This window comes from Protomyctophum bolini, assembly GCF_963924005.1.
Source record: "Protomyctophum bolini genome assembly, chromosome: 8".
NCBI classification, from domain to species: domain Eukaryota; kingdom Metazoa; phylum Chordata; class Actinopteri; order Myctophiformes; family Myctophidae; genus Protomyctophum; species Protomyctophum bolini.
Genome location: NC_137869.1, coordinates 8,123,968 through 8,145,039, shown reverse-complemented (window position 1 = coordinate 8,145,039; position 21,072 = coordinate 8,123,968). Strand labels below are relative to the sequence as shown.

Genomic DNA, 21,072 nt, shown 5'->3' with positions numbered 1-21,072 from the left:
GATGGCTGTCATTAGCAGTTAGGCCGGTGCAATATGGAATTTATTTTTATTTTCTTTTTTTTGGCCATGGCAATTAACAGTCCAATGCAACCTCACAGTAACAAGTGTGTTACCATGGGAGGTCTGGTCCTCTAGTCTAAACACTCTTAAAACTTCAAGACACTCGTGGGACAACTTAAAATATGAAACGGGTTCACAAAATACTTTATTAAACTAAAATACAATGGGGCATCTATAAGCCATCATAAAATAAATTTGTACCCAAACTATAAAGCCCTAATAAAATCCTAAAATGACACAACTAAACCCTAAAACAAAACCATTAACCAAAATAAAACAAAGCAATCAAGCAACTGTTCAAACATAATTTCACTGTCACATGTGCAAAGTAGCAGGGGGAATTATTCTGTGTGCCGAGACCATCAGGCTTCCACAGATGGGTCCTACGTTGGCAAGTGGCAACACCACACATACTGTACTCAAATCCACGTTAGGTGATGTTTCTGTTGGAGAAACGGACTATCATCCTGTACTTGAGTGTTTAGTGTACTGAAAGAGTACTTGAATGTTTTGCTTAAGTTTGGCTGGTTGAAAACCATTGGCGTCTTTGGAGGTAGAACCCAAGAGTAGTCTTTGCTGTTTGCATCCGTTTGTTTTTTGAGAATGACCGAACCTCCATTCCTTTTAAGGTGCTCCTAATCAAGTAACAGCAGCCATCTTGCTGCTGCATTCTGGGAGATGTAGTTTCTGAGGTCTGAGTTGTCATGCTGACCAGATTTGTGGTCCATTTCTGAGTTTTGACCAGGGGGGGAAGTCAGACAGATATTTTGTGAAGGCATAAGGAAATCGGGATTTCCTGAAAGTTCATATAATGGCCTGTTGTGGCGCTGTCATTGGGCCCAAAAAAACCCATAGCCCCATAGAAGTCCATGTATTTGGGCCCAACTTCACCTAGACTGTATTACCTTAATAAACATGGTCATGAATACTTTCTGCTTCCAGTCACTAGTTTAAAGTCTCATTTATAATGTCATAATATTCTTTCTCGTGACGGAGAAACATGGCTGATGTCAGATCATTGACGTCTTGGATATAGTTAGCGAAGCGGTCGTTGAGTTGCTGCAACTCCTCTTTCTCCTGGACTGGGGAGAGACGTGTTGGTAGATAATTGGATATACCCCTTTTTTTTCCTTTTTATTTTGAGGAACAAACTTGAACAACATTTAATAATCATGTAGGCCAATTTAGATCAAACAATCACAATCAAACCCCCATGACAACAAACATATATGCTGTGACAATACCTGCAAAGTACATATACACACATCAATCCATCCATGACTTGGAGTAAAACGTGTAAAACCTTCCCACACAATGGCTAGAACCATTCTTTGGTCTGGCTTCTCTCCAATGTGTGTTCAGTTTTTAGGGTTTGTTTTTGAAGATTTTCCCACAGTAGTCACCGTAGATGTTTTGAAGCTTTTCTCACACTGGTCACAATGTTTTGTTTTGAATCCTTAACCACGCTGCTCACAGATGATTTGTGTTTGAAGCTTTTCAGTAAGGCTACATCACAGTAAATGTTTCAAAGCATCAAATCTAGTTTATTGAGCACATTTAAAAATGATGAAACAAAAACGATTATAAACTACATGGAGGCTTTTTAAACGGTTCATTAACAACATAGAACGACAAACGATAAGACCAAACTTCATTAATCATAGAGATGTTTTGTCTTCACCAGTCTGGACTGAATGAGTGTTGAGATCAGATTGGTGTTCATGTTCCTCAACCCTGGTGTAGTCTGGAGATGTTGCCTTCTCCTGAAGTTTGGACTCCAAAGAATGGTCTGAGCCTGCAGTCTCCACATGGCTAGCGACCGGTACTTATTTAGCTGTGTGATCCCATGCAATCTCATCAATCCTCTAGGTTGTGTTGTACTCTGTGGATGAGTGTGATCAGCTCCTTGGTGCAGCTCCTGATCAACAATTTGTAATGTACTACAATTTTTCAACATGTAAACGTTTGACGATTATGACAAAAATAATTGCGATTTAGGCCATTATGTAATAATGGTGACAGGCCTACCTAGGATAACGGCTGTAGGAGCTGGGCTCTCAGCAGAGCAGGCATGGCTGCGGGAGGTCTAGCTGCCCCGTCGAGGCAGCACCACTCTGGACTAGGACAGACTGCCAAGGTGGAAGGAGGGAGTTGTAAATAAAAAAGTTAAGTTGGCCTTGCAGATCCATGAGGCCCATAGGGCTCCTGTTTCTGTAGCGTGTGGCAGCTTGATGCTAGTATGTTGCAGGGACTTACCCAATCCAACCCACTTTCGGCCACCATGTATTTTTCACTTCAGTGTTTCCTCTCGGTGACTGTGTATGTATGTGTGTATATACATATATATATGTGTATATACATTGTATTCGTTGTACACGTTGCAATGACAAATAAAGATCTATCATACACACACACGCAGCCAAGGAGCGGTGAGCTGCAACCGTGCCGTGCTCGGGAATCATCACTCTGGAATGTCGCTTTCTGAACTTTCTTTGGCTCTGGAGCTCTTCGGTTCAGAGTTCACACCCTGCTCATCTTCTGGCACTCTGTTTTCCGTTTCATGAATTCGTTTTCTGAGCTTCCTCCTCAGTCAGGTTCTGCCCCTGGGTGAAGTCTGCTAGTAAGATTGGTGTAGGTTGTGTTTAACGCACTGGTCCATTCATCATCGAAGTATAGTGTTCATCTTCTGGCCTGTTTAATTAATTCTGGTCATGTTGGATTTCTCCAAGTCCCACATTTTGATTGTCCTGTCCGAGCAGCGTGAGGGGGGGGGGGGGGTTTGTGACTCGCATTGGTAAAGCATTGTGGTGGCCTAAAAAAACGACCAAACATTCGTTTGAATGAGGCCTAAGAAGCCACAAGACTTAAAGTTAATAGGCTGCAGCATATTCATTATTTGCTCTGCAGTCTTGGCCAAGTTAAGCCATTAGCTATTAAGTCATCTTGGCTTAATTGCAGTGCTTATTCTTCAAACAAACTCCATAAAAACTATTGTTAGAATCCACCTTCAGAATTAAATTTCATTATGTGAATGTATTCTATATTGTGGTAGTTGGAATAAAAAATAAACTCAGTACTTACTTTCTGCTGGTTTGCGAGATCTTTGACTTCTTTGAGGGTTATTGCTTGTAGTTCTGACGGGGACTTTCTTGGGAAGAGCTAGGGGGCTGATGTGAATAATATGTTGCTGCTGCTGAAGAGTAGTAGCCTATGTTGACTTTTTTGGTGACTGTAAGACAAAATGCACACATTGTATTTATTATGGTAATATTTGGTAGTTATTTACTGTAAGTCTATAGGCATACATATAAAATAGCAAATGTTAAATGAGTGAATGTAGGCAATTCAACTTACCGGTGTTGATAGACTTTTAGTTAACTTTGTTGGGGTTTTGTCCTGGTCCAGTTGTGATATGCGTTGATGTTGGGATATGGAGAAGCTGAAGCAATCTGTGTATTCATCTGGTCCGGTTTGTAGTGTGAAGTTGAAATATTTCAACTCTCCTCGAGGCACTCCTTAGGCTTCCATGGCTCCGTGCCGACAAACTCAGCTTCGGAGTCCGATACTGTCAAAAACGTGCAATGAGAAACAATGACACCATGAGTGGTGCAACCGACACATCACACGAAATCCTTTATGGTTCAACCACGTCTACCTATAGATATTGTCACATCACAGGCTTACAGAAGAAAAGAAATGGGTGAAATTTGTTTCTGTGCATCATTGTCGTTGTTGTCGTGGAACTCAATTTGCGTCCTTTTAGGTTTAGGTTTAAGTTTCTTTGCTCTGCCATCTGAGCATATTCCCTAGTTCTGTTGAGCAGTATAGATTTTCTTCAACATATTTTAGTTATATACTAAATAAGTAATAAAGCTATATTCCACTATAATATACACATCATAGATATTAGGGGTGTATTGATACATTTGAACAGATACGATACATGGTTGACGATACTATACATGGACTATATTGGGTTTGGGCTTCTCTGTGACGACGAGTGGCTTGTCCTGGACCCGAGACACGGGACCCTCGACTTCTCCCCTTGCCTTCCTCCTTCCACGCTTTGCAACTGGGGCGACTGCAGCCTCCTCACATGCATCTTGATTCTGAACGGCCTCTGGAATCTGAACGGTTTGCGTTTCTTCGCGGCGATGAGGTTAATTGTCCTGGACCTCGGCAGATTCAGGAGGCACTGGACTCGGGAGGACTTCCCACTTCCTCTTCCTCTCACCTCTCCTGGGACTCACAGGTGGAGCGATGACGGCCTCTCCCGAGTCTCACTAGCTGCAGGCAAATCCGGTATAGCCCTCCTTCCTGTCCTCCCAACTGTTACATTCCCTTACAAGTCTAGGTTATATAAAAGGCTGCAACACGGCTGGCCAATGAACTTTATTTATTTCACAGTATTATGATAAGGTATATACAATAAACACAATCAATACAACACAAAACCGGCTATATGTGGCAACACAAAGAAACAAGCAAAAATAACTATCCCTACTCTAAATGCCAAATGAACCCTCTTATCTAAATCTAAATAACAAAACGAAAAGAGTTACAAAGGATTTAATCTATCTAAACTCCCTACTCTAACTACTGCCTAACCAAAGTTACAAAAAGTACGCTCCCATACTCTATATACATTTATATAATTATTTGTACCCTCCTACATAGACCATATAAATACGCAGGGAGCTTCACACACGTAAAGATGCTTGTACACAGTTTGAATTTCACAGCTCCTCTGGAGTCTGGTGGACAATGTGCGCTCGGTATCACAGACTGAGTCACAATGCCACTGAGCACACATCACAGCTGCGCCTAAGTAGTCTTCCACAGGCTGGCCCTCTGATCATCGATAGGCTCACGGTGACGAGGTGGGCAGGTAGAAGGTGGATGACGAGGTGGGCAGGTAGAAGGTGGATGCATGGTTCTCTGCCTCCAAGCACCACAGCAACAACCAGACCTGTGACTGAGCTGACTCTGCAGCTTTCTGATGATGATGCCGTCCTTCTCCTCGATCACTGCAGTGTCAGGACTCACTTTTCGAAACTTCCCGTCCAAGGATCTGGCTTGTTGTACGGGCTTCCTTTTTTTTTTGGCTGCAGCGGATCTGGCTGACTTTCCGGATCTGGCTGCAGTGGATCTGGCTGACTTTTCTTGGTTAGAGAGTGTGTTCATTTTGGACTTCCCGTCTATCTGGCTTGTTGTACGGGCTTCCTTTTTTTGGGCTGCAGCGGATCTGGCTGACTTTCCGGATCTGGCAGAAGTGTTAAAATTATGTTTTTATGTGGCCACATCAACCAGTTCATTAAGTATGCCTGCTTTTCAGGTGAGTGGTGAACTGAACTGAACTTGCACTGTTGTTGTATGATCAATGGGGAGAGGTTAGGGAATAAGGGGATGATTTTGTAACGTGCATTTCGATTGGGCCTTTTTGACTCAAAGATTTTTAGGAAGAAACCAAAAAATACACGAAGACATTTGAAAATTATAACCACACCTGGGTCTATTAGAGTAACTCCATAGACGTATTCAAAAAGTAAAAAAAATCATAGCACTCCATTTTTAAGCCATTACAAGGAGGAAATTAAACCTCTTAAGACTGTGTAGAGTAGACTAGACTAACATTTTGCTGACATGCATGTCAGTGACCTTGTTGATCTAATGAGTTTGCATTGGACTTATAACCTCATAATAGCCAAAGATGACATTCCATATTGCATCTGCTGAACCGGTAATGACAGTTCAGTTTGAATACTTCCTATAACAGCATATCTCTGCTGTCAGGCATTGTACACCAAGTCCATATTCAAATCAACATGTTTCTTTTTATTTATTTTTTTAGGGTTTATTTTTTTGTGTAGATTAATGTACTGCTTCATCACACAAGTGTGTTGCACACATAATCCCAGATCTACAAACTCACAAAACGTTGTTTAATGTTAGAAACATTCTGTAACTGTCTGTTTTAATAAAATCTACTTTTACATTTCCTGAGAAAAGTGACGGCGGTTTTGGACATGCAAGGTTTCCATCCTGACAGCGATGCCATATGTTGCATTCACATGGAATCAGGTAGACGGCAGACGGCATGCCATTTTAGTGGACGGGAGCAGGACGGTAAACGGAACAGGACGGATTATCTATATTTGATAATTTACCTGAAAATCTCATGGCACATTTTAAACTCACTTTAAACCACACCATAAAAACAACACTTCTATATTGTATAAAACGACAGCTGATCACTAAATATTATATTCACAGCTACTGTACTCTGTTCAGTGTTGCCAGTACATTTATCAAAGGCAGTACATGTTGGAACTCTCAGGTAGTCCTTGACTTTATTCAGTGCTCAGCATGTACAATGACCTATATTTGTTTCCACTATTATTCCACTGTTCTGTGTGTGTGTAACAGCTATGGGTCCATTTGGTTCCATTTGTATATTCTCAAGAGTTCAAATAAAATACTGAGGATTTTACAGTATAGATTGGGGTCCCTGGGATAAACATTGTATCAAATGGTAGGGTGCCAATCACTTAGACCGCCTAGACTTGGTAAAACGGACCTGAGTGAAACTGTACTGTTCTTTTTCAGCCTACAGTACACAAAGTCTCTTCATCGAACCCTGGCACGTTGTGAGCTTGTAGATCTGCTATTTGTGGTGAAAGTTCCCCCCAGAATAGGAATGTTGGGGTTTAATTGTTAAACGCCAAGTATAAAAGTAGATTTATTTGTATTTGTTTATCTTATCCTTGTTTTATATTCTGTTTGTGTTCATACATAATGTCCATGCATACGTATTCTGTTGTTGCTTGTGTTTGTTTTTTCTGTATTTGTAAAATATCTAAATAAAGTACTGATCATAAAAAAGTTCAATGGTTTGGTGAATGGAATCACTTTGGGTGTGAAGCTGTATGCCATCCAGTAGATGGTGTCAATGTAACACATATGAATGCCAACCTACTGGTACATAGATGTCAGAAGTCTTGTCACAGAGTAGATCGACTTGTGACTTGTGAAAGTTGTGATCAGTCTGAATGTCAATCTCATTATTATCGCAAGCCTGTGAAAGCTGATTGGTTCGGACACTGAGACAATTTAGTTTCTCCCACTACTTTTGAACCACTCCTATAAATAGCTGTGTGGCTGTGTCCCTGGGTCTGTTCCTGTTATCACGCAGTATATTATTCATTGTACCCTATGCCCTATTGGTTCTCAAAGATGAGACTTTTGTCCTATGGTTCCCAAACTTTTTCATGTCAAGGACCCCCAAGTTGACACTAATTAGCCCGCGGACCCCCATTTGAAGAGATATGCCAGGGACCCCCATAAGATTTTTACGGCTCTAGCAGATTCTCAACCCATTTAATTTCAAGGACCCCCAGTTTGACATGCATTAGTCTACGGACCCCCATTTAATGGCATTTCTATCTCTGGGAGTCTGGGACCCACAATTTATATTGTAAAATCAATGTTAATTTAACTGAGTGTACAAATGGACCCGTCGGGTCCGTTTCGTTCCATATGAACACTCCCAGAGTTACAGACCCATAAGGGTCCATTTGGTTCCAAACTATCATTTAGACTGCAGACCCCCTGGAACTCCATCAAGGACCCCAGTTTGGGAACACCTGTCCTACAGTAGCTACTTTTTTTCAAATCCTCAAAAATGATGAAAAACGGCGCGCTATAGTATGCCGTACGATATGGGCTATAGCCCACGGTCCAAAATGATGAGAAACGAGGATAACTTTTTTTTTCAAATTTTCAAAAAACATGGGCTATAACCCATCGTTTTTGTCATTTCGTCATTTTTTTCAAATCTTCAAAAATGATGAAAAACGGCGCGCTATAGTATGCCGTAAGATATGGGCTATAGCCCACGGTCCAAAATTATGAGAAACGAGGCTAACTTTTTTTTTTCAAAATTTCAAAAAACATGGGCTATAACCCATCGTTTTTGTCATTTCGTCATTTTTTTCAAATCCTCAAAAATGATGAAAAATGGCGCGCTATAGTATGCCGTACGATATGGGCTATAGCCCACGGTCCAAAATGATGAGAAACGAGGCTAACTTTTAATTTTAAATTATTTTAATTTCATGGGGGGTGTAATTGATAGAAAATAAGTCATTTGTGTGAACTAGCTACTTTACAAATGAAAATGTGGCAGGATTAGATAGCTGCCAGGGTAAAAAAAAATAACAAATGCAATAAAATAATTACTTAGTTTTATTGAGAATGTTACACACAAAGCCAATTCACTCTCGCCTTTCATAACCATGCTGTTAATTTTCAGAAGCAGGACAATATCTTTAAGAGAATATCCCCCGACTGAATAAAAAAAAAATCCAAAAGCAATACACATGGATAATCAGTATTTAAGAGGTAGCTACACTTTTGAGTGGACATGGGGGGGCCATACGTAATTAAGAGGTAGCTACACTTTTGAGTGGACATGGGGGGCCATAAGTAATTAAGAGGTAGCTACACTTTTGAGTGGACATGGGGGCCATAAGTAATTAAGAGGTAGCTACACTTTTGAGTGGACATGGGGGGGCCATAAGTAAATTAATATATTCTCGCTGTCGGGAGGAAAACGTGTAAATCTACACTACAGTAAAACTTTTAAGGAAATTAAAGAAAAAAAAATAACCTGTGTCCAATGGAACCAATATATTATAACACAAGCTCTTTACTTGTTCATAGTTTTCACTGGATAAACACTTCAAATGAGTAGTTTTACATCCCCCATTAAGCCTTGAATTCATAAAGATATTTGTGTCACATTCCTGAGCCAATCATTTGATGTCCGGCAGAGTTTCCGGTAGGCTCTCTGCCCGGTCATCAAATGATTGGTTCAGGAATGCGACAAAACCAAAAATATCTCTGTGAATTCAATCAAGGCGTTCATGGGGTTCCTAATTGACAGAAAATATTTCTTTTGGGTGAACATCCTTGTTTAAGTGAATATATTCAACATTTTTCAAAAGTTGCCAAAAAACACTTCATGCGACACTATCAAGCATGAAATAGGACATTTATGAAAAATCAAATGTGTAGGTTTCTCCCCGACAGCGCCGATATGTATAAACTGATGCATGGACTGTAAGTCAGTCTATTTAACCCATTCTGACCTGAGATCAGATTCATACGAGGTTTCCACTCGACACACACTGGTCTGATTAACCCATTCTGACCTGAGATCAGATTCTAAAAATGTCAAGTCGTTCTTCGATTTTTCAAAAAATAGCAGACCTACAAGCTCGTAGCGCGCCACTCGGTGGCGCGCTATGAGCTTGTAGATCTGCTATTTTCCAATAGCTAAAGCATAACATGATGCTGACACCAAAACGGGTTCCCGTTCAGAATGGGTTAAGGCCTTCTTACCACTTCATGAACAACAGAAAGGCACAGGTAAAGCACCAACGGAAGAGAAAGTCATCTCAGAGATGTATTAAACTTCATACATCTTTCACTTTCAGGTGATTCATTCGAGACATTTTTAAGGGTCAGTCCACATCACAACCCTTTCACATACTTTCTTATAATAATAATAATAAGTTTTCACAATGCCATGCACAATGAGAAAATAGGTTTCCAAACCACCTTAACCCTGGCATCCCTATTTTGGTCGTATGTGTCGTACAATGAGGTATATTAGGGCCTAACTGGTTAAACCTACCCAATTATATCTATAATTCCTTAAGACAGTTTTAGAACATGAACCTTAGAACATAACCCACTAACAGAATAAATGACCTAGGACCAAGGAGGATCCACAGCGCAGTGCTTCAAAAATCGCAAAGCACTTGATCTTATTTTTCGACGAGCACAACACCGTAGTATAAGTTAGGCTCATTACTGGAGGACAGAAAAAGTAAATCAAGCTTGACATGACACATTGACTTAACATGTTCTTCAGTTCAAAGTATAGTGTAACCTTCGCCTATACAGCAGTTAACAAAATAAGCAATTCTACGGTAAAACTCACTGAAGTCTTCGACTACCGTTGACACTAAAGCACACAGTGTTTAGGTTGCTAAGACTATAACGAGTCATTATGTACATTGTGAAAATTAAAGAATTGATCCAATGAAAGACGCCACAACAATATGACTTTTAAACCTGAGAGGTCTGTCGTGTTCAGGAGAAGTCCAACCTCAGACAAACAAAGCACAATTCACCTGTAAAAACATAACAGTGAGGACAACACCATCACCTGTAAAAACATAACAGTGAGGACAACACCATCACCTGTAAAAACATAACAGTGAGGACAACGCCATCAATAAAAAGGAGTAAAGGACCTATGTAAGCGTGTCTACCAGGCTACAGAAGTTAAAGTGACTGAAAATGAAAAGCATTTTACAAAAACTCGACAAAAAGCCTTTTCCGTAATACAGGAAATTAAAGAAACAAAAAGGGGAAACAAAAACGGAACAAAGTGCTACAGAAGTAAAATAAATGGCCCAAATCGGACTAGACTGACAATCTGGGAGTCCAACTTTATCAAATCAAACTTTCAGATAAAATAAGCAGCTAGGTCTGATTGAATAAAGAGAACCGGATAAAGCTTTAAAGGGGAGCGAAATTTAGGTCTAAACAATTGACAAAAATCACATCGTATTGTTGCCAAAGTATTGCAGTTTTAATGTCGTCGACGTCCTAAATCAACAAGAGATCTGTATAATAACATTGCACAGCCCAAGGCCAGATCTCAGAGGTGTAGATTTAGTCAAAAGGTTTGTCTGTCAGAAATGGGCCAGCAAGCTGGGGGTGGGGTATGAACAGGAACCAACCCGTTCCCCGATTAAATAACCTTCGTATAAGCAGGCAAAATGACCACTTCTTATAAAGAAAAATGATTAAAAAAAACAAAAAAACAGTTCAGCTTCAAATTTGGAAAACTCACTGGATAGAAAACTGAAGTTGAGGGAAATCAAATGAATGAGGAGCTAAGCCAATCAGAATGAGCCACTAACATTTCTACATGGATACACAATAAGGTACAACAGTCTTACAGCACAACACGTTTGAACACAGACATCCCGACGTGTCAACTGTACCTCAGGTCACACAATGAAACGGGAAGTAAACATGAACAGCACTGACTCAAATAATGTGAAGCACATTCAACAGTTGCCCCAAAGGTAACTTCTATAAAAAAAAATCACTATCCCTAACCCTATAAGGTGCATTAATAGGAGTCACATTTGGGGGGAGCAGATTGCATACAGTACAGTAGTTACAGTACCACCACATTTCTGATCTATGTGCTAGACATGTGTGAACTATGACAGTAGCACTCTTGCCATCTAGCTTTTCCCGTATTTCTAGTTTGTAGTTCACACATTTTCAGGTTCCTTTGGAGGTGGAACAAAATCGTCACATAAAACCTGACCCACCACAACTGCTGTCAGTGCTGTCACTGCCGTGTCATTGCATGTTTTCACTACAGGGAGTAGGGAGATAAAAACCAGAACTGACCCGAGTACAGCACTATGGTAGAATTAACTATTTGGACCCAAAGTGAAACAAGAAGATTCTAAACGGGGGTCCCTGGTTTTGGGGGGAAAAAACAAAACCAAAAGGCTTGAAAGAGAATCACTGCTGTACCCCAGCAGAATATAATATTAATCATAATAAAATGTTTGGCTACTTGTGGTTAAGTGCAATTTCTTTCTCGTGTCAGGGGTTCAATAGGCTGCATCGGTGTAAGGCCCGATTTATACGTAGTCATACGACACCGTCACACCAAGTATAAATTCAGCAAAAAGAGGTCACTTTAGCTTAGCGGCAGTGCATCTTCTCCTCGGCCCGGTCCGGAAGATCCAACATCTCCTGGACGATGGCCTGCAGGGCTCTGCCCAGGTCCTCTGCGCTGTACGGCTTCCCAACGGGAGGCACGTGGACAAAGGCGGAGCGCCCGTGGCTCAGGTACAGAGAGGTGTAGTAGGTGAAGTCACACAGGTATCTGGAGGAGATCGGACGCAACACATAAGAAACGGCATTCAAAGAGACGCAGGTACTGATTGTGGACACGTCTGTCAGATCATGATATTCAAAACCAGAGCGTGTCGGCATGCAATGGTCCACGAGCTGCATCACAAACACCTCACCTTCCAGCGTCTTTGGAGACGGACACGGCCACGCCCAGGCCACTGGAGGCGGAGACTCTCTTGCACACCAACTCCATGTCAATGACGGAGTCTATGCAGTCTGGGCCTCCCACAATGCAACACTGCGAGTCCGGACAGAAGCGGCTGTTGTCCAGGCCCTTGTAGCCGTGGTTACGGCCGCACTTCTCCAGCGTGACGGTGGTCGCCATGCCCGACACGCCCACGTGAACTACCAACTGGTTGTACACACACACACACACAAGACTTTGAAAAGCAATGCTAATCATAGTGATTCTCAAACGTTTTAATTTCAACCCCAGTTGAAACTGGACCCCCAGTTTGTTATGCATTACGTCATGGACCCCTTATAAAATACTGTCCCTGCATGCCTGTAACAGAGTCACAATTATGCAATTATTTAGCTGGGGACCCCTGGAGCCTTCTCAATGAACCCTCACCACCACTCTACGGACCCCTGGAGCCTTCTCAATGAACCCTCACCACCACTCTACAGTACCCCTGGAGCCTTCTCAATGAACCCTCACCACCACTCTACGGACCCCTGGAGCCTTCCCAATGAACCCTCACCACCACTCTACGGACCCCTGGAGCCTTCCCAATGAACCCTCACCACCACTCTACAGTACGTACAGTACGTACCTGCGGGTGATATCGTTTCCATAGCGACGGAAGCAAACTCTGTACGGCCTGATACTCAACAGGCACTTCATACACGTGTAGGTCCACCTCATGACCCAGACCCAGCTTCTTCAGTTCCTACAAGACAAGAAGATACCGTACATGGATATTAATTTAATTATGCTGCTTATGGATGCAAAAGCCCACATGCTAACATGACGCGTTGATGAATGCTTTTCTGCAGCCCTCGACATAGAGAACATCCTGGCTGCTGGGCTGCATCACCAACAGGAAAACCCTACAGAGTAACAGAGTAATGCTGCGGATTGCCCAGCACATTGTCTGAGGGAATATACACACAAGAAAGTGGCGTGTAGTAATTAAGGTAAACGAGACATCAAAGACACTATCCCTTCACACGGCGTATATCTCGTTTGTGTCCGAGCATAGGCATGGTAACACGACCCACCTGCTTCCGATTGGCCTACCGACACTGCCCGTCTTGACCAGGTCTGGACTGTCCTCCTGAGATGCGAGGTTACTCCGTGGTGAGAAATAATACAATAGAATGACAGCTTGGCATGCACGACAGAATGCAGCCTTGTAACTAACTTTTTTTTTTAGAAGAGGCAAACTAATATTGTTTGCTTGATTGAATAATTGATTGAACACGTACGGTGTACTATATGATTTGTTTTGGGTGTGTTCTAAATAAAGTGTTAGTGTTGATTATCGTGTATTATCTAATTTTCTAATTATAGTAAACTAATACTATTATACTAAAAAGGATACAGATGAAGGAAAAGACCTTTTTACAGTACAATAATGTTTCAAGTTTACACTGTATACAAATAAATTACACAATCAACAATTACTTTATTTAGAATTAGAACCTGTACATGTTCAATCAATTATTCCATCAAAGCTAACAGCATAAACAATATTAGTTTGCCTCTTCTACAAAAATAAAAGTTACAAGTTACAGTTAGTTCTCTTGTAACTGTAATGGGAATTTTAGAATGCCAACTACAGTGCCAATAATGCCAATGCATTATTGTGTATATATCTTCCTTCCATTAAGTGTCTTTGCTCACCAATGTGCTCAGTCTAATTCATGCAGCTGTCAATGTAACAGCTGACTTGACTCCTCCACGCTGTCAGCAAAGGTATAGTTTTTTGTGTGTCGCCCTTATCTTTAGAAGAGATCCTTATATGACCAGTTAGTATAGCATCTCTGTTAGAACAAGACTATAAGAACTGTCTGAGAATGCGGTTGAGGAGGCTTGCACCCGGAGGGGCTGCTGGAACAGGCAAGGAGGCCTGTTCCTCACTCTCTGTATGTTGTTACTCTGCCGAATCTACGACATATGGTGACGTACCGTAAACTAATATTATTAATTTATTTCCCACCACGGAGTAACCTCACATCAGACTATCCAGCATATATACTATACTATACTATATCCACCTCGGAGGACAGTCAAGACGGGCAGTGTCGGTAGGCCAATCAGAGGCAGGCGGGGCGTTATCATGCCTATGCTCGGACACAGACGAGATATACGCCTTCACACGGCTACCGTTACTGTCTGTGGGCATCACCAGGCAAGCTCTACCGTGATATCTAAAGGCGTTTCCACCTGGCTACCATCAGACTGTTGAACAAATGCTGAGCACCGTCCTTCACCAGGCAGTGTCCTGACAACACTGTGTGTATAAAGCCCAACACACACCGGGTGCGCAGCGGCGCGGCAACGCCTTGGAAAATAGAACTGGTTTCTATCGGAGCGTCAGGCGAGGCGTCAGCGCGCGTCGGACGCCGCCGGTGTGGGATAGGTTCATTGAAAATAACGGAGGCGGCTGTTTTGACGCGCGGCGGTCGCAGACGGTGTGTGATGGGCTTAAGACTGCAGGGGTGCTCTGTTGCTGCTGCACTGTCTGGAACCGTGACTGTCTGATGTATGCTGCTAAATTATGTCACACGGTACCATACGCACAATGTTATATATATATATATATGTTCTATATCTGTTACAATTCTATTATTATTGTCTTGTTAGCCTGGAAACCAGACAAATCTGCCAGTGCGGCGGGCAAAAAAAATGCATCTAGTGATATTAGTCTGGTCATGCCAGGCTAGAACCTTGTGTACATAATCCATTACTTATATGTGCTGCTTCATTTCGGAATAGTTTTAACTCTTAAACAAAACGGATCACTTACACCCACTATAACTTATCCATTTGTAAATGTGAGTGTAGGCTACAAATGTAACCACATGGATTTGGTTTCCATATTAAGTGTGTGAGCACAACAAAGACAAGACCATCATGGTGTGTTGGACGCGCACACACACACACACACACACACCCCCCCCCCCCCCCCAACTGGCCACAGCCCTGCATATATTGAAGAGAGGGGTGTTTTTGACCACGTCAGTGACCCCGGTCACAAAGGGGCCTTTTGTTTGCTTTTAATATCCTTCTCCGGGCCGTCTAGACGGCATTAACAACCATTCTCCTCATCTGCTGTCCTGTGTGGGGCTGGACCTGCTCCACACCACACACACACAAATCCTCAGTGCTAACATAACCCTGGGAGGGTACAAATGAAGCCAAATGGACCATTAAAAAGGTGCTGTACTGTATAGGTGAAATCTTTTGGTTAAAACAAAAGGTTTATTGTTTATCTGTATTCTGTATATACTGTAGAGTGTAAAGTACATTGTCAGGTGGCATACCAATTTCATCCATTCAGGGGAGAGAAGCTCATCTTTGGCATCATGAACAACAATAGTTTACAAATGGATGGAAAAGGAACCCAGTGGGTTGATGTACCAGCCCTTACAGTACCATATCTGAGCCCACAGAATCATTCAAATATGACAGAGTTACGCATAGCCTGATTGAAAAACATGAAACTGCTGGTTTATAGAAAGACAAATCATAATAATGAGAATTACTGGCAAATCTAAAAATCCTCAAAATAAGTTCAGAAACTTCAGTTCAGTCGATTATTTCTCCCCTTCCAATAACATGTTGTATTTTATGTTGTTGTTAATGTTGATTAATTGCCTTTACAAGGATGTGTAACCTGTAAGGATCATGCAATTGTGGAATTAAAGCAACACAGCTAAATTATTGTGTATCGCTGATTCGCCACCAAAATAAATACAAATAAGCTTCTATTGGTGATCGCTCTTGTTTTGTGAAACCTGCCAGCAAACACTGTCTGGAAGGTGTGTGACTAGGGCCTCACTCAGACCTTCACAACAGAATGTTGTATAGCTGATGCATGAGACTTGTTTACTGATGCAAGCTCGCAATGCATTTCCAATGAAAGTCACATGGTTTGACACAACATTTTTGTTGTATGAGGGGGAGGGGGAGCAGTCGAAACACAGCCGAAAGCCGTACAACAAAAATGTTGTGTCAAACCGTGTGACTTCCATTGGAAATGCATTGGGGCGGCGATGACACTTACCCTTTGTTTACATCTAGCATCCAACAATGTTGTATGCTAGATGCGAGTGAGGCCTAGCACCTGAGGATGGGTCCTGTCTGGAAGGTGTGTGACTAGCACCTGAGGATGGGTCCTGTCTGGAAGGTGTGTGACTAGCACCTGAGGATGGGTCCTGTCTGGAAGGTGTGTGACTAGCACCTGAGGATGGGTCCTGTCTGGAAGGTGTGTGACTAGCACCTGAGGATGGGTCCTGTCTGGAAGGTGTGTGACTAGCACCCGAGGATGGTGTCCTGCAACGTTGTTGAGTTTGTGTGCGCTCCAAGCAGCAACACTGTCCCCATAGAAAGATGCTGTCCCTTCAGCAGGGGTTCTCACTAGCCTGGCACAGCCAGACTTCATCTGCCTGCACTAGTGCACTGCATATTGCCCTATTAGTGCACTGCATATTGCCCTATTAGTATCGCAACGCGAGGCTAGGTTCTCACCATGCTGGCTTGTAGTGGACATTTTTGTAAAACATTAAATCTTTGCCCACGACAATACAAACATGAGCCGGGCGATAACATTACCAGAAACACATGAAGAGCTAGCCCTGAATGACCATAACAGATCTGTAACTCTGAGTGTGTTCAAATGGAACCCAAAGGACACATACCGTTTTGTACACTTTCAGAGTTATGGGGGTCCTTACAAACAAAGAATTTGGGGACCACTAGTACTATTATGTGCCATAGTAGGTCAGTGGCATACATATTCTGAAGAAAACTTTACATTCAGTAGTTGTGTCTTATGATGGAAATAAAAACATCTAAAATTGTGTAAATATAACATTTACCACAGACAAGGTCTTTGCCACAAAAACATTTCTTGTCCATACGGACAAGTCGGACATATTGATGACCCCTGCCCTTCAAGATAAGACCTGTGCAATAGGGTACGTGGGGAAGCTGATGTTCCATCGCAAGTCTCAGCATTATTTGGTGTCAGCCCTGGTACCATTTCCAAACTTAGCACCAAGTTCCGTGAGACTGGTGAAGTAAAAGACAGACCACTAAGCGCTACGTGGCCGTCCCTGTTCCTCACCCTTGCTTCGCTGCGAGATTTAACAAAACGGTAGTCAAGGTCACAAATCTCTGTCAAAGTTGCAGGACCCATGTTCAGGTGCCAGTCACATACCTGGCAGGTCGCTCAAAATGAGAGCGAATACCAAACAGATTTTTTTTTACCCTAACCCTCCGATTAGGAGGATTTTTCAATGCGAGTTCTATTTTCATAGCAACCATAAGAAACTAACCTGATGACAAAACTACTCACCTAGTGATTGCACTTAATATCATAAAGTACATACCTGCACTGCCACCCAGCTAGCATTGATGCTGTGCTCTCCAAAAGGCCCAAAACCTGAGTTTAAAAAGAAAAGGATAACCGAGTTAGAGCGAGGATTACATAGCATCCCCCCCCAGAGGAAATGTGCTGTTACAGATACAAAACCAAATGATCCAGTTTGTTGCATGAATCAATGCAAAAACTCAAACCATACTCAGAATGAAACTCATTGTACCGAAAGGTGGTTCAGCCAATTAACCACTTAAGCTGTTGTCATACATTGGAGTCACACGGTAGAAATAGTCCATCTTCAAGGGCTGGACAATTAACCGAAAATATATCAAAACCGATAATATTAACCAATCATCGACTTCCGTTTTTGCTATTTTGAGTGGTGCAACCGCTCCAATGCATCTTTGTGTGTGTGTATGTCTGTCTGTCCATTTGAGCACGGAATTGTACACTGTGATTGGCTGGAAGGACATATACATCATCATCATGATGAAGCGCCACTCACTTATAGTTAGTTTATTTATCTCAGTCATTTTTAAACAATACAGTTGAACATTCTGAATGAGGGTTACAAAGTTACAGTTTGACTGAAATCACAAGTGTGATTTTTCATTTTCTAATCAACCCCGAAAACTATTTATAATTTGTTTATAATCGACTAAATCGATTCATCTGACCACATTTAGGCTGTATCTGAATCAGAATCAGTGAAAATTACCGATCCACAAGAGTGTAGAATGTAGATGATCTGTGAGATTGTAGATCGGCTATTTTCACCCCCAAAAAATATTATTGTTCATTATTCATTATTTGAGGCTCTGCATGCTTTCATCTGAACAACCCATTTTGACCTGAGATCAGATTCTAAAAATGTCTTCTACATCCTGACAGTTTTCTGAAAAAGCTATGTTTCTATGTCAGTTGTTCTTCAAATTTTCAAAAATAGCAGAGCTACAAGCTCGTAGCGCGCCACTCTGTGGTGTGCTATGAGTTTGTAGATCTGCTATTTTTCAATAGCTAAAGCATAACATAATGCCAACACCAAAAGAGGGGATAACACTGAAAAAAAAGTAGCAGTAACCTACTACAGTAGAATCACAGTAGAACCTACTACAGTAGAATCACTACTACAGTAGAATCACTTCCCCAGTGCAGTGGTTCTCAAAGTGGGGTCCAGGGACCCCCAGGGGTCCTTGCCGTGTCCCCAACAAAATTACTAGATCAGATCAGATCATAGGTTTGTCCGTCTTCCCCGTTATCACCTCTGCACCTACTGTGCCATATGGATGGACGGTTTTAGAATTCTGTACAAAATCAAATCTACAATAACAAAAAACATCTTCTCTTATGAAGGTCACTGGCACAAAATTTGAGAAACACTGCCCTGCCATTGTCATGTAGCAATGTTAGTCTGTTGATATCCCAAAAAAGCATTTAGTTATACTGTAGGTGACGTCAGTTAAAATGCACCTCTGTGAGCATGTGCCGCACTCACAAAGCAAGATGACAGCGTGGAAGTGTCACATGCCATGTTCTGAAGCTTATTAACCACTTGAGCCTAGTGTCCCTGTTCTTTTTCTGTAGAACATTTGGCGGAAATAGCCCATCTACAAGCACGCAACACAAACTGCATTGTGAGCTTGTAGATCGGCTATTAAGAGATTTGGTGTAGAGTGGAAAATGTACAGGTCCAACCGTTGGCAACTAACAGTAGTACTACTAGTTACTAATTCAGAGTGCAATCAAACACAAATGTAGATAGTGATGCAAATTAATCGATGAAATTATTCATCGATAGTTGATTCACTTTATCGATCGACCATCGATTAATTAACCCGTTAAAACCGGGAAAGCATCATCTGTGTCGTTTTATATTTTAGCGTTGGCTATTAAAAAACAGCAGACATGCAAAGCTCACAGCGCTGTGACTTTGTACATTTGCTACTTCTTAGACATCTTAAAAGTGTGGAAACTCCTGATTTAGAAGGTCTTTAATGGGTTTGAAGAGTTAAAATTATACCTTCTTGGACAATATAATATCCCCCATCACACAGCCTGCTCCTGGTGTGTGTGTGTGTGTGTGTGTGGGTGGAGGGGGGGTCCCATGGGGGTCGGGGATCAGTCTGTCTGATGGGGGGTGCATGGGGGCGACAGCTGGCAGCTAGTCGTTCCATTGTGAAGCTGCTGTTCCCATGCCATCTACACATCTTTAATCAGCCCTTTAACTGTGCACTTCAACTAGCCTTTGTGTCTGTCTAGGCTGGGAGACAAACAACAAGTAGACTGCTATTTTATTTAACGTTAACGGTAAAATAATAATAATAATAAATATATATATATTATTTTGATGACATCAGAAATGTTGTGAGTTTTTTCGATAAATTGAAATGTCCCCTTTTTGGTTTGATAAAGTCAAAAACAAAGTGCACTCTTTGGGGGGAAAACACTAAAATGTCTGCATGTTAACAGTACGCCTAAACCATTTTGGCACGTTTAACTGGTGGTAATTGTGGTGAACACTTCAATGCATTGACATATTTTAACCGTGTGTCACTCAGTCATTACAAATACTAACATTAAAACAGTGTGTTTAATTCACAACACAACTATAAGCAAAGTAGAAGCAAACTAAGTAACAACCCGTTCACTAGCTGTCATTGACTGGTTGACTCTGTTACATTTGATGATTTGACATAGATAGGACTAACATCCTTCATATTCCTGGTATAGATTTGACATAACCTCAATCCATTTTACATAACTTTGGTTACATGATTTTACATAACTTTTTCGACACGCGTCTAACAGGCCGATATTATTGAAAGAGGAAAACCCCCAGCGAGTGTTACTAACCTGTCACAAGCACCGTTGTTTTGCTGTTATCCATGTTATCCGTGTTGTGGGGAACAAAGAACCTTTTTTCTTTTTGCAGGGTGGGGAACCTGGGAAGTGGAGCATTCTATTCTACCAGAACCATAGAACCTAAACAACAAGCAGCAGCCCGTCCGCTCTGCTCTGCTGCTCTAGTCTGGGCCGACACACACAGTCACACAGAGACAGAGCTGCAGCTGATTGCGACACCGGCTCATGCGTCATCATGTCCCATAGTCTGGAGGGTCCGCGGCACTGCGATTGGCTACTTTACGTTGTCAGGCAATCCTTGGAAAAAAATACTCAAATTCTTTGTTTTACTTTGAAAGTATCAATACTGCATTTATTGTAGACCTGCAGCTAGACCATCTTTAGGCTAAGACATAATCTGTTGGTTACAACTGCAAAAGTGATACCTAAAATGTAGGTGCACTGTCTGTCTGTCTGGACTTACGTAATTTTATAATAGTAAACTGTAAACAGAAATGAATAGAAACCAGTCCTTTGACCTTCAAAATAGTTAGGAAACTAAAAACAAACATTATCAGTGTTTCATGTCAGCAAGACAACA

At 41.7% G+C, this 21,072-nt stretch overlaps 1 protein-coding gene across 2 annotated transcripts; it reads right to left on the bottom strand.

The window, feature by feature from the left end:
• Positions 1-8,286: 8,286 nt before the first annotated feature.
• LOC308319708 (pyroglutamyl-peptidase 1-like) lies at positions 8,287-20,648 on the bottom strand. Of its 2 annotated transcripts, XM_080769864.1 has the most exons (7): positions 20,484-20,648; positions 17,641-17,693; positions 12,855-12,971; positions 12,195-12,430; positions 10,330-12,049; positions 9,463-10,294; positions 8,287-9,209 (listed from the first exon to the last, which is right to left on the bottom strand). In XM_080769864.1, exons 1-5 carry the CDS (start codon positions 20,515-20,517, stop codon positions 11,866-11,868), a joined length of 624 nt encoding a protein of 207 aa, XP_080625990.1. In that variant the 5' UTR covers positions 20,518-20,648; the 3' UTR covers positions 8,287-9,209; positions 9,463-10,294; positions 10,330-11,865. The 2 variants fall into 2 exon arrangements, with proteins under 2 accessions (XP_080625990.1, XP_080625989.1); XM_080769863.1 differs by having other exon boundaries at positions 9,463-12,049.
• Positions 20,649-21,072: the final 424 nt, after the last annotated feature.